The 18,304-nt window shown below is 38.9% G+C and overlaps 1 protein-coding gene and 1 pseudogene across 2 annotated transcripts in view; both read right to left on the minus strand.

The window, feature by feature from the left end:
* CFAP54 (cilia and flagella associated protein 54) overlaps positions 1–18,304 on the minus strand; it is a gene marked incomplete at its 3' end in the record, with an annotated part of 309,422 nt that overhangs the window by 124,890 nt on the left and 166,228 nt on the right. Inside the window, exons 36-39 of the mRNA XM_080810201.1 lie at positions 12,839–13,062; positions 12,602–12,737; positions 8,488–8,596; positions 229–381 (exon numbers count right to left, since the gene is read on the minus strand). Of these exons, the coding sequence (XP_080666327.1) occupies positions 229–381; positions 8,488–8,596; positions 12,602–12,737; positions 12,839–13,062 (622 nt within the window). The remainder of the gene's footprint in view (positions 1–228; positions 382–8,487; positions 8,597–12,601; positions 12,738–12,838; positions 13,063–18,304) is intronic.
* On the minus strand, positions 16,950–17,429 carry LOC308347990 (translationally-controlled tumor protein-like; annotated as a pseudogene). The gene has a single exon. The product of its transcript is annotated as a translationally-controlled tumor protein-like (transcript).

Consider the following 18,304-nt stretch of genomic DNA (forward strand, 5'->3'; position numbering starts at 1 on the left):
TATGCTCGTTTCACAGAAAGCATGAAAGCAGATAAGTGAGACAGTCTTTGGAAAGAAGTGTGTAAGAGAGGAGATGTGAGCCACCAGACAAGAAGAAGAAAGTGAAGGGCAGCAGGGAGTAGGCATGTCGGTGGGGAAATAAAGGGCCTAAGACAGAATATGGTAGATCCACAGGGTGGTGTGCCCCCCGGAAATAAAGAGCAAGGGATATAGAGCCAAGAATTTTACCTTGTGTCTGTGCAAGGAATAACGAAAGCAATTTTCTGCTGTGTCGGACTGATCTGTTGTGATATCTGGATTTTTCCAGGGTCTCTCTAAAACATCTCAAAGTGTCTGTCACATCCACAGGCACACAGACAAGCTCTTTGGCGTGGCTGTACTCTGAAAGGAAAAAGAAGCATACCGAGGGATGAAATGCTACAGCAAGCCAACAACTAGTAGCAAAAGACTTTCTAATTCAGAGAATTTCTTGGTCCCAAACTAAAGCTGCTAAATTCAAAGTCCCCAGGTTTGCAGCAGGTGTTTCAACATTCAGATCAATTTTTTGTGGTATATTTGAAAGTTCTTTAAAAAAAAAAAAACTTACAAAACTTTTGATTCCTATGAAATGCAAATAACTTTAGATCTTGCCAATTTTCCTTATGAAGCCTCCTACTTTTTCTTTTGCTGATCATAAAAGATGAAATAATCTACTCCTTTTCAGCAGCCTCTTCAAAGCAGAGGTGCCTTGGGAAAGAGACGAAAGGAAGAAACAAAGAAGCCTGGGTGGGTAAGTGCTCTCTTAAGAGAAGGGAAAGATGGGTTTCTAATATTGGAGGATGCAGAGGAAAGGAAGATGAGGCCATAAAAGGGAGGGGAACTAAAAACAGTCCTGAAAAAAATGGGCGGAAAGAGGAGATGTTGGCAGAGGGTGGCCACAAGGTCCCTGGAGAGGAAGTGGCAGTCCCTGGAACCAGGCTTCAGATTTTCAGCCACACACCATGCACAAGAGAAAAGGAATACAAGCTTCAGATATTACAGATAAAATAACAAAAGAATTTATTTCTTCAACAAGTTGAACAGGTGAATGGCCCCTGTGAAATCTGAGGCCTTGAGAGTAGTACAGCAGCTTGCGAGGGAACAGGGCCACAGGAGGCAAAGAGGCATGACATTTGCCCTGCAGAGTTCACAGTCTAGCTGGAGAGATGAAGCATTCTGACCCTGGAGTATTAAACTCACATTCACAGAGCATTTCTGGTTATGTGCCAAAACGAGGGCGAGAGAAATGAGAGTTCAGCAATAGGGAGGAAAGGAAGTGCAAGAAAGACTTCATGCCTGAGGGCATGCCAGTTGTGTCTTAGAGGAGAGGGAAGATTTGATTAGGAAGAAGGAGGCAAGAGGTTTAAGACAGAATAAGCAGAGCTGATGTTGACTGAGTACTTACACTATACCAGAACTATTTTATATAATTTATTGTGATGATCTCATCAGATCCCCAAAACAACATAAAAGGTATGTACCATTACATCCTCATTTTACAGATGAGGAAAATAACGCATAGAGATGTCTGGTGGTTTTTCTTGAGTCACAGAGCTAGTTTGTACAAGGAGGAAGTATGGAAGTAGGAGTCAGGGTGATAATTCAGGGTGCAGTGGGATGACATGGCCAGTTCCATTAAACAAAGAGGGGTTTTCTGGAGACCTGAAGCCCTTGCTGAGAAAGTCACCTTTATCCTTTCCAATAGGGAGCAGAGGAAGGGACCTGAGCTGGGCATGAGTATTTTAGGAAGAGTTAGCAGATTGCAACAGAAAGAGATTGGTGGCTGAAAGACTAAAACACGGTATTATGAATTGAACTCAACTAAGATAGTAGCAATGGGAATGATGGCGGGTTGCAGGGAACATTCCAGTGTTGGATGTGACAATAAGAGTGGTTAATTGGCTACTTGGCAAAGAAAAAAGGGGGTGGAAATTACCTCTTCCCTGTCCTTTCTGGGCCAATAACCTTGCTTCCCATCTTGCTGGGAAAACATCAAGAAATCCAAGAGATCTTCTGCAAACCCCCACCAGTGGTTCATGCTGGTCTAGAACATTCTTCCTCAGACATCCCCATGTCCTTTCTTCCTCAGTTCCTTAAGGTTATTGCTTAACTTAATTTCTCAGGAAGCCTCCCTTGATCATTGTATTTAAATTGGCGATCCTGATTTCCCAACCTTTGTTTTCTCCATTGCATTCATCATCTTCTGACGTATTGTGTGTTCTGTTTGTTTATTGGTTGTCTCCTGCCACTAGAAGGCAGGTCCCATGAAGGCAAGGAGTTTTGTCCATTTTGTCTGCTGCTATCAACCCAGACCTTTAACAGTGCCTGTTATATGGTATGTGCTCTATAAGTGTTTGTTAAATGAATGACTGACAAGTTTTCAAAGCTAAATGGCTAGGATAAACTTTATTTATAATACTTATATAGATATTAATCTCAGCTCATTTTCATAGCACCTTACCATCTAGTAGGGGTGGATGTTATTTACACTTTACAAAGGAGGAAAAGTGAACTTGAGGATATTAATTTGTTTTAAGGCCTTATAACATGAGAGAGACAACCAGCATTCAAGTCCAGTGACTTTTCCAGTTAGTTGACCAGGGGGCATCAAATCTTGGGTAACTGGCAATGACCCAGATTTGAGGTCTGCTAATTGAGCACAAAGACCTTTGAGACTAGGACAGAAATAAGTCTAAGAAAAGTTAATGAGAGAAGAAGCCTGGGGTTCTCATGAGCCCAGGGAGGCCCTGATCGAATTAGTGGCACATCTACATTCTGTGGCCATAAGACATCTTTCAATCTACTACAATGCAGACTGAAATATCTAGAAATCCTGGAGGCTCTAGTCAAACCAGGTAGATGGCCATATTGAGAGAAGTACTTGTCTGCCCAGCAAGTTCATTCTTGACACACTTGCCTACCACACATTTAAGAGAATCCAATACTTGGCTGATAGAAGCACTTATTAACTCCCTAGGAGATCTCTTCTACCCTACTAATTTCACTCTCCTGTCCACTTTGTCCTACAGCCACCATCTTGCTTTCTCAATTCCCCTCTCCTCTACCATGTACAGTCCTGCATGATGCAGACAAAAAGACAAGGCATGCCCTGACTCCTCCAACCGCCACCCTTACACACAATGCCTGAAAGATGATAAGGTTTCTGTTCTATTTTGTTTTTCCTACAAGAATTCATGAGTTTGGCTTTTATCTTTTTCTCCTTAGATAGTGAGATCAAGGAAAGAAGCAAAGAAAACAAAGGAGAAGTCAGAAGCTGGAAGCCCTCACATATTAATATTTTGAGACAGTCAGTTACCTACTCTAGGCCTTAATTTACCATCCCTATTAAAATTGGGGTGATAATATTTACCTCTGAGGGTTATTGTTTTAAGCTGTGTGTGAAGCGCCAAGTATAGTGTCTATCAGGAAGTAAGCATCCAATAGATGGAGGATACACATTGGCTGTTAGTCATGTATTTTCAAAATATATATTGACCACTTACTAGTATTAGGCGCAATGCTAGGCACTGGAGAGATGTAAGTGAAAAAAGCAGATATACTCCTTGCTCTCACAGAGCCTTCATTCTGGAATAAAAATTCACAAAGGCATGCTTGTATTTGGAGGCAATCAAAAGGACAGGAGGGACAGGAGATTTTGGCAATCTTTAAAATGGGGGATTTGAATAAAATCATCCTGCTACTTTTTAATCAAACACCCACTTATAAAGCATTCCTCCTTATTTTTTCCTAAACTATATTTCACTTTAAGGTTTTTCTTTCCTTTTTTTCAAGCCCTAGAAAACCTCTTTTCTTATAGTCTAACTAGGGCTCTACTGGCGATTTTGTGACCATCTACACAAGGTAACTAGTGACAGCAATGAAGAAGTATCATTAGCTTCAGAGGCCAGTCCTTACTTCTCTGTCTCAAGGGGAGCTCCTCTCTGAAAACTTCCATGAATAATTCAAGAAGCTATTTCAAAGGCACTAATAACCTCAACAGTTATAAATAGGTCAGGAAAAGAAAAAGGTGAAGGAAGAGGAGGAGGAAGAAGAGGAGAAAGAGGAGGGTGGGAAAGAAAGAGAAGGAAGAGGGAGGAGGAGAAAAGGAAGAAAGGAGGAGGAAGGAGGGGGAAAAAAGAAAAGAATTACTGTGTCTCTTATTGTTAATGTACTCATTAAAACTGAATACCAGGATGCCTGGGCGGCTCAGCTGGTTGAGCCTCCAACTCTTGATTTCAGCTCAGGTCACCATCTCAGAGTCGTGAGATCAAGGCCTACGTAAGCTCGAAGCTCAGTAGGGATTCTGCTTGAGGATTCTCTCTCTCACCCTCTCCCTCTGCCCTTCCCTCTCCCACGCTCCCCCGGCCCTCAGGTAAATAAATAGGGATGCCTGGGTGGCTCAGTCAGTTAAGTGTCTACCTTAGGCTCAGGTCATGATCCCAGGGCTCTGAGATGGAGTCCCCGCATCGGGCTCATTGCTCAGCAGGGAGCCTGCTTCTCCCTCTGCCTGTTGCTCCCCCTGCTTGTGCATGTGTGCACGCTCTCTCTCTCTCTCTGACAAATAAATAAAATCCTTAAAAAAGTAAATTAATAAAATAAAATTAATTAATTAAAAAAAATACCAATGACTCCTGAAAGATGGGTACACCAAGGAAGAATTCCAGGGAATACTACAAAATTTGGGCTGCTTTCTACACAATTGGTCACACCAATACAAAAGCCCAGAGTCAGTAATAAAACACACCTGCCAAAGGTTGAAAATTTGAATTGCAGGTATGAAAACGTACCTGAAGCTGAAGAACCCTATCAGAGATAACTTAAGTACCAATAAGGTCAAAACTCAAGAAACAGATCCTAGACAGAATGCAAAAATAGCCATAATAAAAGGCATATTCATAGTTATCTCCCCTGTGAAGCTTAACAAGCAGGCAAGTTACTCATCCATACAAAAAATAATCTATAAAGTGAGGTATTCTCACTTCTCCACATCCTACAGAGACTATACCAAATTACATATGCATTATTAAATAGTTAGAGAGAGAATAGAATGCTGTTAAATAATGAGAACACCAAATGTTCGTAAGCACTGGAGCATTACAATATCTGTTCTGAAGAATTAAATGTATCAAACATTACTGCCCAGTGTTGTTACGCCAAAAGAAAATCTGTGATGTTCTAAAGCAGCAATCTGGTTTGGAAACCAGCAAGAGTATACTTGGTCTTTCCAAAGTACTGCAAACATGTCATGATGACATACCTAAGATCCATCATGGTTATAAACATGTTAATGATCTGAGTTCAGGACACTGAAAAAAAAAATTCACCCTCCTAAAAATTTGCCAAATAACCCCAGAAGTGTGGGCCAAAATATGCTCCTAGTCACAGAGGTCCTAGAGTCTTATAAAGAACTCTAAGTGGATGCCAAGGTTTTAATGATAATGGCTCAATGTAAAATAATTAGTATGCAGGATCATCTAAAAACTACCCTACTATCACAGTAAGTCAGAATAACTCCCATGACCACTGATATATAGCAAAATTTTTCTGAGTGCTATCAGTTTAGAGGAGAGACTAATCTGAAACAGGACAAATGGTGAATAGGTCAAATAGTTTGGTGGAGCACTTAGAGCTGAGCAATCAGACAGAGCATAGGGTTTGAACCAAAGTTCTTCTACTTACTTGTAACATTTAATTTTCTCATCTGTAATGTAAGCATAATATCTACCCCCTAAAAGTGTAAAAATTTTAAAAGCTAATGGTTATAGTATGGTCAATAGAGTGCATGGACCAATTCATTATTACTGCCACTACAATATCTTTTAGATTTTATCCATTCAAATACTCCTGCTGAGTCATTGCTCAAACTGACTATAGCTCCATCACCATTGAGAATCAATCCAAATAATCATGGTAACCTGATCCCAGCTACCACCTGCAATCTTGCCTTTCCAAATATAGCTTTAACAAGAAGGCAAAGTACTTTCCTAATGTATTGCATCCACCATCTGTAAGACCTACTGGACACACATGCTAGGAATGCTTTTCTTATACCTTAAGTGGTAGTCGTCATATTTGATAATAAGCTTTTTGACACATTTTCTCACATTTGTTGTCCATTCTTTTTAGGATGGAAGGGATGATATAAATCACATTCTTAGTTGTAGATCCCAAATTGAGAGATCTCCAGAGGTTTGATGACATGGTCAAGAAAAGAAGAATGTAACCAGGAAGAATCACACTGATTGGAATGCCATTGTTTAATGAATATGAGGGGATAATTTGATTTATCATTGGTGGTAAAAGACACAAGTTTGTGGTCACCAACTCCCTTAAGTGGGACCTCTACACATCTACCAGCTAGCTCTGAACCTCTTCTATCCTTTTTCTATTTCCCTCAGGGGCCAGGCCACTCTTTCTCATTCCTCCTGAAATCTCCTACCCTAGCAACCTTGACTATAATCTCAACCCTTTGCTTTATTAAGAAAACCTTCAGTACCCAAGAAGAATATCTTCAACTTCTACCCTTACCACCTATAAACTTCCTGTGTTTGGGCCCATTCTCTCCTTCTCTTCTGCCCCAGCCTCTCAGCATGGCTTCTCTAGAGGGTAAATTCATGTTCTCCTTTCTGTCTTGGAAACTATCATGGAAATTTGTGTCAAGATGGAGATTCCATCCACTTATGATGAGCAGCAGCTCAGTACTCAACTCAATGAGCACAGTAGCGTGAGCAAAAAAAAAAAAAAAAAAAAAAATGGGCTTGCCCTTGTGTGAAAGCAATGAGATTTGGGGGTTATTTATTACCACTGTATAGCATAGCCCACTTTGAACGACATAGCTTCCAAAGTAAGGTCATCCATAAAACTCTCCGAGTGACCTCATACAAGCCCCTGAATTCAACCACCAGCAATATATTGATGATGAAAATACAAATCTCTGCTGAATGTCTGACCAGTCTATCCAACCATATACTGACTAGTTCTACTCAGTTATCATCCTGGCACCTCAAACTCAGTACTTCCAAAGCAACTTTCTCTGACCTGTTCCTGCCTTCAGTGTTCCTGTAGAGTCAGGACATCACATCCACCTAGCCAACCAACCCAGAAACCAAGGCATTTTGGACTCCTCCTCCCATCTTCATCTAACCAGTACAGAACACAGTCCTGGGGACTTCCTTGACCTTTCTCTTGTATCTGTCTACTCCTGTGTCCTCTTCACCTAGGTCCAAGCCTCATCACATCTCTAATGCACAAGTTAGGGGTAGCTGCTCTTCTGCTTCCATTTGCTGTGCTTTCAATTGGTTCCCCACATTGCTGCCTAAGGTTCTTTCAGCAGCGCAAATACGATCATTCACAGCCCATCTTTAAATCCTTATCACTAGTTTCCTTCAGCCCTCCAGACAGATCTGCTGCTCTTTATCCTGCCTTCTAAGGCCTTCCTGCCAAACTTTCTAACCTCAAATTTGCCTTTTCCTTTTTCCTTTAGCTCCATCAAATTACACACAGTCTCTCCACAGTACTACTGCCTACAGGGGAAAACAGCATGGATAGTCATCATGTGACAGATCTTATCACTCTATACCGTAGTCTCTGGTTTATCAGTCTCTTTCAATGGGTTGTAAATTTCAGGATAACAAATATTTAATCTCGATAAATCTTTATTCTCTTTGTAGTCACAGTACCCAGTATGGCACTTAACACAGAGTACACATGCAGTAAATGTTTGCCGGATGACTGAATGGCCGCCTACCTGTCTCAATAAAGGAATAGATGATTACATACTTAAACACACAGATACATAAAGTCTGTAGATAAATAAATGAAAGAATCCTAACATGACAAAGGGAAGATTTGCATTTCTTTCTTATACCAGAAACAGAGGCACATGACAAGCACAATTGAGAGAAAGCATTATTCTCCATTTTCATCTTATTCTACTGCTTTAATCCTATAAGCTGTACTGCCAAACTATTCCAAGAGGACTTCTCCTCTGAAAGCAAAGGAGCCGTGACGTCCCAGTGTCTTCTGCGCTCTAATGAGAAGACCTACAACTTAACCATGAAAGAGCCAATAAGAGGACAATCTACATTGATTATGGGAATGGGAATTTTTATGAGAGTCAAGACAGAACTTCAAAGAGAATAGCAACAGGTCTATTTGAAGAGCTCCCAAGTGAAATAAAAATGGGGAAATGCAGAAAACAGTCTTTTTCCATGCCTATTTTTCAAATATTTTCAAATAATTTCCCTTTCTCTTTTTCTTTCCCTTCTTTAATTTATAGATTAAACGGGGTTTTAATTCCCCGTGTGTGACATTTATAGCAACATAAGATGGTAAATATCAAATGGGTTTTTTCAGTCCAATAAGCCTGCAAAAGAGATTTTGCAAACATTTTAATTATGGAAGAGCTGACATGCAGAACACAACAGCAAACTTTGCTTTAAAAAAGCTTCAAGCTGAAATGGTTCCAACCTGAACCGATAAACTTTTTTAGGCTATCTGTGCCGTTTTCTGTATCTGTTACTTCACTGGTCAAAGGATTAATCTTGAGCTGCTTCCCAATGAAATTTCGGCAGGTTATCTGAAAAAGGAAAACGGAAAACAAATACTATTTGGTCAGGCATTTATGGCTAGAAATTTGGCTTACTTAAAATGTTTATCTTATTTTTCACTTGTCAAAAAGAAGAAATACAAAAGGATGCTACAAATGAAAGCTAGCAGAGTAGCACTCGATCATGACAACTTTCAGCAAAAAAAAGCAGCCACATAACTTTTTATATCTCTTTTGTTCAGCACAGCTGGAGAAGCATTAGGCAAATTATGTAGAGCAATTAGAATATGATTTTCTGATATTCTATAAATCCACTAGTCTAAATATATCTCCTATTATGCAAGTTGAAACATATCTAAAATATAGGCTGCTTTTCCAGTGGCTGATTTTTCCACCCTACTCATAATAAATGCAATTTAAACTTCCCTGGGTGAAGTTTTTCAGAACTAACATCCTCTGTAGTATTTTATTTTTTATTTTCTTTTAAGATTTTATTTATTTATTTGACTGACAGAGATCATAAGTAGGCAGAGAGGCAGGCAGAGAGAGAGGAGGAAGCAGGCTCCCCGCCAAGCACAGAGCCTGACGTGGGGCTCGATCCCAGGACCCTGGGACCATGACCTGAGCCGAAGGCAGAGGCTTTAACCCACTGAGCCACCCAGGTGCCCTGTCCTCTGTAGTATTTTAAAAATTTATTTTCTAACAGACACTTAAGTCCTAAGATTATAAAATATCTGAAATCTGAAAAGTTTTAGACAAAAGGAAATTCTTTTAAAAGGTCTAAGAATTGGGACACCTGGGTAGCCCAGGCAGGCATCCAACTCTTGATTTTGGCTTGGGTCATGATCTCAGGGTTGTGAGATCAAGTCCTACATCAGGCTCCATGCTGAGCATGAGCCTGTTTGGGGTTCTCCCTTCCTCTCCCTCTTCCCCTCCCCTGCTAGTGGGTGTACCTGCTCTCTCCCTCTCTTAAAAAAAAAAAAAAAAAGTCCAAGAGCTTTTGTTTCTCCATTCCTATTCCTTGAACTAACCTATTTCTCAAAATACAGACCACTTTGAATCTCAGTCTGAGATTCAAAGTCCCTTGTAGGTACTTGTACAATGAGATGTAAACAGTCTAATAAAATGAAAATTCCTTCCCATAGCCTAATAAGGCCCTATTTGACTTATTCCTTCCCACCTCCCAGCTTCATTAAATAAATCTTAATTGAACACTTATTATGTGTCAGTCGCTACTCAAAGCTCAAGGATAATACAGTGAACAAAGCAAACAGAAGTTCCTTTTCTTATGGAACTTATTCTAGAGGAAGTAGAAATATAATGAAGAAAATAGGGAAGTACATTATAGGGTATATTAAAGAGTTATAAATGCTATAGAGAGAAATAGAGCAAATAGGTACATAATTTTATATAGGATAGTGACAATATTTCTCACACAGAAAGTGACATTTAGCAAAGACTAGAAAAAAAGTGAGAAAAAATCAGTGTGGATATTTGGGAGAGGAGCGTCCCAAGCAGGGGAACAGCAAATGGGAGGATCCCAAAGCAGGAAGTCTTAAAGAACAGAGAAGCTGAAACCTGTGGGGGAGTACAGATGAGTCACTGGAGATCACAAGGAAAGGTGTGGGGCATTAAGGCCATGACAAGGATGTTCACCTTATCTCTGAATCAGATGGGAAGTTGTTGTAGGATTTAAAGAGGAGGAATAACATGATCTGACTTGGGTTTTTAAAGGGTCACTCTACTTGCTGCGTTGAGAGTAGACTATAGGCTAGAGGCAGGGATTCAGGGAGGTTGGAAGCAAGAAGGCTAATTAGGACGTCATTGCATGAATCCAAGCAAATATAACAGGGGCTTGGATCAGAGGAGGAGGGGTAAAGGTAGTGATAAGTGGTCAGTTTCTGAATACATTTTGAAGGTAGATGATTTGATAACCAATTTGTAATGGAGTAATGAAAGCAAGAGGGGAGTCTGGGATGTCTCCAAGGTGTCTGGCCTGAGCAACTAGGAGAACGGTGTTGTTAACAACTGAAGTGGGGAAGACTTGTCAGAACAGGTTTGTTTGAAATATACTAAATTTCAGAAGTGTATTAGACATCTAAGAGATCATGTTGATTAGGCAGCATGACAGTTTTTTGATGGGTCAACTTGCTTAGGCTAAACTATGAGGACAAAAGGAAGGGAAGTACCCATTTTGTAGTATACACACACCTCATCCCAGCTATTCAAACACTAATCTAGCTGCTACGATGAAGGAATTTTGCAGATACTAATTAAAGTCCCTAATAAATTTCCTTTGAACTAAAGAGGTTATCTTCAGTGGGCCTGACCTAAGCAGGTGAGTCCTTGATGTGCTAGAGGTCTCCAGACTCCAAACAGCATCCAGGTCTACTCATTGGATCATCCCTCACTGACTGCCTAAGGATAACAGCTTCTGGCCACACCTGTAAGTTTCCTTCCTTCTGGTGATCCTGACTGACCACCTTACAATTTTAGACTTCTCTGGCCAGCCCCCACAATCACATAAGCCAGTTCCTTGTCATAAATCTTGATAGATACATGACAGATAGAAAAATAGATAGACAGATAATAGATCCTACCGGTTTTGTTTCTCTGATTGAACCTTGACTGATACAGGGAATTACATGTCAACACTGAATTAAGGAGAAAGTTCTAGACTGGAGCTATAATTTCAAAAGTCATTATCATAAAGACAGTACTTAGAGCCACAGGCTGAATGAGCTCACCAAGGGAGAGGATGCAGATAAAGAAGACAGGAGGACCAAGAACAAAGTCCTGGGACACACTAACATTAAGAACTTGGGGAGAAGAGGAAATAGAAAAACACCCCTATTTTTACCCTTGGCCCTGTCTGTGACATTCCAGCCACTCAGACCTTCTTCCTGTCCCACCCCAGGGCCTTTGCTCTTGTTCTTCTCTTGGGCTAAAAGGCTCTCTCTTATGTATGGCTGGCCATTTTTCATCAAAGGTTACAGTTTCCAAGAGGCATTCCAGATTTCTACCTCCCACTCCACCTATCTCTAACCCACAGACCCATTTTATTCTCTTCAAAGACTCATAATGATCATGAATCTCTTTATGTATCTGTTTACATGTTTATTATCTGGCCCTACGTCTACTCCTCTAAAATTAAACTCTATAAAGCAAGAACTCAGACTGTGTTCTCATGTTAGAATAAGTGGGACTAGATTTCAGTCCTCACATACACTGGGGGCCCTGGGCCAGGACACAAACTGTATAACTATATGCCATGGTTCTGCTATTAGATAGTCGATACACAGGGCACCTCGGTGGTTCAGTGGGTTAAGCCTCTGCCTTTGGCTCAGGTCATGATCTCAGGGTCCTGGGATCGAGCCCTACATCGGGCTCTTTGCTCCGCAGGGAGCCTGCTTCCCCCACCCCCACTGCCCGCCTCTCTCTACCTACTTGTGATCTCTCTCTCTCTGTGTCAAATAAATAAATAAATAAATCTTTAAAAAAAAAATAGTTGATACACATTTATTAAAGTAATAAATAAAAGAAAGAATTTACTTCCCTTTCCTCCATCTAACTCAAAGCTGTATGATGACTTTCATGGTCCTTACAGACTTTCACTTTTAAGGGAAAAAATTAAAAATTTTATCATATGATTATGTTGGCATAAATACAATTATAGTAATAGTAAAAATTAAAACATTTTCTTTGACCTATAAGTTACTTTTTTCTTCACGTTAAAAAAAATTAAAGCACATTTAGTGGGCTTCTAAAATTTCTGTGGTTCTAGACAATGTCCTCACTATGCTTAATGAATATATCAGCTCTGGCCTGAATGTAAGTTTCTTATGTACAAGGACTTAATTTTTGTTTACCCTGTACCTGGAAAATATTGGCACATAGCAGGCTTTCAATAATATTTGTTGATTTGAATGATAAATGCCTAAGTAAAAATAATATTTATCTGAGTCCTAAATCTTTGTATTGCATATGTGCACTTACCAGAAATCACAACTGTATGAATAATAGAGCCAAACTCACCTTCTCATTGTATTCAGCCTCATATCTTGCACAAGCTTGTTGGGTAACATCCGGGCCATTGAACTTGGATATTCTTAGAAGAAGCTGACGCTGTGCATACACTAGGAGTGGTGTCACTTGCTCTGTGTATCTCTCACTAGAGAGGGGTAGAAATACATTAAAAGGCAGACATTAGTTAAAATGCATTTTTTTAAATGAAAGCTTGCCACTTGTGATTGTCCTTACAGCAATACTTACTGTGAAATTGTATTGAATTGGATAGCAAGTGATACCAGTGTTTCCCATTTTTCCACTTGATATAAAAGTTCCAGAGATTTCAATACAAAATTATGGATCCATTTTAAATCAACCACATTTACATCATCCAGAAGATGTTCAAAATCAAGGCTAGAACCACCATTATCATTTTTAATATTTCCATAGCAGCTTGGAACACTGAACTCCCCTTTTTCTTCAACAACCTGCAAGTAGTACATGGAAAAAAAATTTGTGTATTTTCAGATATCACCACAAATTTTTTGAAAACTGAATGTGATAGAAAAATATAATAGGAAAAGAACTTAAGATTAAAACATTTAAATGTTTTTGGAGCGCCTGGGTGGCTCAGTGGGTTAAAGCCGCTGCCTTTGGCTCAGGTCATGATCCCAGCATCCTGGGATCGAGCCCCCCATCGGGCTCTCTGCTCAGCAGGGAGCCTGCTTCCTCCCTTCTCTCTCTGCCTGCCTCTCTGCCTACTTGTGATCTGTCTGTCAAATAAATAAATAAGATCTTTAAAAAAAAAAATTTAAATGTTTTTATCATGCAAATCAAAGCTTGAACATTGCTAATCAACAGAACTTTCTATGATGATAGAAATGTGCTACGTCTGTGTTGCTTGATATAGTAGCCACCAAGCATGTGTGGATACTGGAGCTATCAAAATATGACTGTTGCAACTGGATTTTTAATTTCATTTAATTTTAATTAATTTAAGCTTAACTTTAAATAGCCATATATGGCTAGTCATTACCATATTAGACAACACAGACTGAGGGCCATACTTCCTGGTCCTCAGTCACCACATATTAAGTAAGGATATTAAATGAATAAGATCAAGTTTTGAAAGAGGTTTTAGTATATACAAACTATTAAGTTTCCATAATGCATTAGTTACATTTACCAGTTTGTGGCATAATATGTCCAATTTCCTGATGCAAAGGTCAAACATATGGAGAAGGAAATCTTCTAGAAAACCCTGTTTTTGCCCTAAGTTAGAGGTACTATGTAACTAATCTATTCATTTCCGAGTCCCTTACGCATTTATGTATATCCTTAGAAATTCTTGAGGCAAACAAAAGCCCTTAGATCCACCTATAAGCCAGGTTGCAGTCCAACAAATAGTTGGGTAACTCAAGACCAGCCCCTCTTAAGCTGATGTTACTATTATGTATAAACCACACAAAAGGGAGGGATGGTACCAACAGAAGTAGAGGACAAACATCTCTAACAAGATTCATGGTCCTTGAGGTTGGAAGAGACTTAGGAAGTCATCTGGCTCTGGAATGTAATAAGAATGCCTTGAGCCAGTCTTGTGTGTGCCATATCTGACCTATGTGAATCTGCCTCCTTAGCACAGTCACTGGCACATGGGACATACTCAGTAAAGGATAGTTTCCATTTTATTGATATTATGAGTTCCATCCCTCTACCCACTGATTCTACAGTAATTCTTCCAGCAGCACAGAGCTGCATAAGGGGTTATCTCCATTTCCTTGACCTCAGGGTTCCAAGTAGAGGCCCTCTTGGCCTTTACTCAATCCTCTTGGTGAGTGTAAAGAAATCAAGTCTGTCCCACTCAACTTTTCCCAGGTGATGGCTCTGTCAGTGCCTGCTGGCCTATAGGATGACATATTCTTTCTTCAGACATGGGTAAATTTCCTGGGTCCAACTGAAATAACTTTCCTGGGCCATTCCTGAAGAAGAGGGATATCCGCTATCAGTTAGTCATGCCTATGCCTACATGGTTAAGTTTACTTCTGGGATGAAGGATGGGGAGGCCCTCTGTGGTTACTATATCTTCCACTATAGCTTTCATGTGTAATTTTTAAAAACCTTTTATTAAAGAAAATGTCTAACACTTATAAAAGCAGAGAAAATAATATACTGAGGCCCTATGTACCCACAACTAGGTTCAACCAATTATCAACTTTTGAGACCTACTTGGTTTCCTCTGTATATATAATCCCACCTAAAAAAGAAATTAGCAAAAAATCCTTCAAAACATCGAATAGTGTTCACATTTCCTTTATATCTGGTAAATTTTTGAGTGCATTAGCTTGAAATGGGATCAAAATAAAGTCCAAACACTGCAATTATTTATGTCTCTTAAGTCTTTTTTAATATACAGGTTTCTTTTTTTACCTCAATTTTTTGTTGAAGAAACCAGACTGTTTGTCTTGTAGAGTTTCCATAGTCAGAATTTCTAGTGATGCATCCCCATGGTTTCATTTTAAATATTTCTCTGTCCCTTGGATCTTCTGTAAGTTGTTGGTTAGATTTAAATGCCTGCTCTGTTTCCAGTTTATTTTTTTCCAACAGGTATACTTCTCTGGTGCTGTTCATTCCCCCATGAATTCATAAAGAATTGCAAAATCCTCATATTCTAATTTCAACATTCTTTAATCACTTACTACCTGAAAATTCTATAAAGAAAATTTTCTCTTCCTTGACTGTAGCTATTTGGCTATCCTCAAGTATAGTTCACATAGAAATGGAAATGGTAATCAGTCTTCCTCCCCCACCCCACCAAGGAATCCCATTTCTTTTAGTGGGAAATGGTTTTTAAAGAACACATCTGGGTGCTAAGAGTTGTCATTTCTTTTTTGAGTCCTTTGAATCACTTTGACACCTTCGTAAAATATTGACCGTATGTATGAGTCTATTTTGAGAGTCTCTGTTTTTTCCATTGATACGTTTCTCTTTATGCCAATATCATACTCTTCTAATTACTACAGCATTGCTAAACCTTGAAATCAGGTAGGGAGTTCTCCAAATTCAAAGATTTTCTTGGCCGTTTACATTTCTTTGCATTTGCTTATAAGTTTTAAAATGAACAGTCAATTTACACTGAAAAAATGTCTGTTGGAATTTTCATTAGAATTTCACTGAATCAATAGACCAAACTGGAAATAAATGATATCCTAGCAATATTAAGACTTTTGATTCATGAACGTGATATGTCTATGTCTATTTAGACCTTTAATTTTTTTCTGCAATGCATTACAATTTTCAGTGTAAAAATCTAATATATATTTCCTTAGATATAGTCCTAGAAATTTGATATTTTGAATGGTATTTTTAAATGTCATTTCCTAGTTGTTTTCTGTTAGTACAAAGAAATTTGTTTTTTTATATTGACTTTTTGTGCTGCTATTTTGTTTATTAGTTCTAGTAGTTGCTTTATAGAGTCCTAAAGAGTTGGAATTTTCTATGTAAAAACTCATATTATTCCCTTCTAATCCGCATTCCTTTTGTTTCTTTATCTGCCTTATTGTACTTGTCAGGATCTCTAGCACGATATTGAGCAAAAGTGGTATAAGCAGACATCCTGCTTTGTTCCCAATCTTAGAGGGAAGCTCACAATACCCTCACCATTAAGTATGATGTTAACACTAGATACCAGTTTTTAATCAGGTATTCCTAGTGCTGAGAGTCTTTAACATCAATGACATTGTTTTTGTTTTGCTTCCAATTGTATTAGTCTCTTTTTATTCTCTTGATAATCTCTTTCAGAGTTAACTACTTCTGTTTGTAGGTGATGAAATGTATAATCATCCACTTCACATCTGACACTCTATGAATATAGTCTTTTCCTTTACTTCAACTTAGAATTAAGACTTATAATTCTTGTTAAGTTTTGTTTTGTTTTGTTTTTAATATACTAGTCCCAGAAGTAGTTTTCCCTGTTTACCTGAAGTTACCTGAAGACAGTTTTATGCTATCCATTTGTGGTCTACAACCAGGCTCTATCTTCTCTAGAACACTGAGAGACAGACTTAGTTTAAACACATATTAAAGTAAGAGGTATCCTCTCAAATAAGTTTAATGCATTTTATTTTTAAGCAACCTACATATGGCTTTTTCTTAAAAAAAAAAAAATGACTCCACTCCAAATAAATCAGTATTAAAATAAGTGAAAATATCAGGATGACATCAACCACTTGTCCAAGTCCTGGTGTTAGTGTGGATGTGTGAAAAGCATCAGCCAGTTATGATGACAGGTGATAGATCCAAAGTAATTGGCATTTTGTTAACATTTTTTTTCCATTTTATTAACATTTTTTCATTTACATTAACATTCATTTCATCCTTAAAGAAAATCCTTAAAGAAAATCATATATAGGGTCACTATCCTCATGGTAGTTCAGCAGAGCTACCATGCCATCTGGATTCATGTTTTCACAAATAAAGAACTGGCAGTTTTTGAATTAACAAAGATGTGCTTGATTTGTCTGCATCCTCTGTTATAAAAGGTTTACACTTTCTGGTCCCTGTTCTTCAAGTTTGCCTTAGACTGATTTCCTATAAGCTATGATGTACTTTTCATAGGCTTCATTTGTGAAGTTTGTTTTCTGTAAGTAATAGTTCCTGACAATATCAACACCAATGATTACTGTGCTTTCAGTACCTTTACTTTCAGGGCCTTCAGCAAAGTACATTTCCACCAATGGTACCTTCTCTCCTACTATTTTCTCCTTCACCTCAGGCACAGCTCATTTGCAACCTCCTGAATCTTGTAAATGTCAGAGAACATCTCATCATGTCTGATGAGGTCCAGGTAGATAATCATGATGGAAGCCAGAGAAAGAGAACAGCAGCCCTGGCTTAGCAGGAATCCAGAATTCAGAGCAAGAACAGTGCAGCTAGAGCAGTACTTAAGGGCAGGGAAAACAGGTGGAAAAAAGTGATATCAAATTTTGTAAATGCTTTTGCTCTATCTATTTCAGTGTTCATATAATTTGTCTCTTTTATCCTGTTAATATGGTGAATTACCTTGACTGATCTTTTTTTCTTTAAAGTTTTTTTGTTTTTTTGGTTTTTTTTTTTTTTTTCTGAGAGAGCATGCCCAAACAGGAGGAGCAGCAGATGGGGAGGGAAACAGTGGGGGAAAGAATCTCAAGCAGACTCCACACTGTGTGCAGAGCCCAGCATGGTCCTTGATCTCACCACCCTGAGATCACAACCTGAGCCAAAACCAAGAGTTAGATGCTTAACCAACTGAGCCACCCAGGCACTGCCTGATTGATCTTTAAATGTTAACCTTACATTTCTGGGATAAACCCACTTGACCATCATTTATATAATTGTAGATACTATATACCTCACTTGCATATTTTATATATTGCTGAAATTGATTTGCTAATATTTCATTAAGGAGTTTTGTGTCTATGTTCATATGTTCATGAGGGATATTGATTGATTCATACTTTTTTAAAAGATTTTATTTAATTATTTGAAAGAGAGAGACACAGTGAGAGAGGGAACATAAGCAGGGGGAGTAGGAGAGGGAGAAGCAGGCTTCCTGCTGAGCAGGGAGCCCAATGTGGGGCTTGATCCCGGACCCTGGGATCATAACCTGAGCTGAAGGTAGATGCTTAACAGCTGAGCCATTCAGGTGCCCCCATACCTTTCTTTTTGATATATCTGTCAGGGTTAAGCTGGCTT

The sequence above is a fragment of the Martes martes genome (assembly GCF_963455335.1).
Source record: "Martes martes genome assembly, chromosome: 8".
Classification (NCBI taxonomy): Eukaryota; Metazoa; Chordata; class Mammalia; order Carnivora; family Mustelidae; genus Martes; species Martes martes.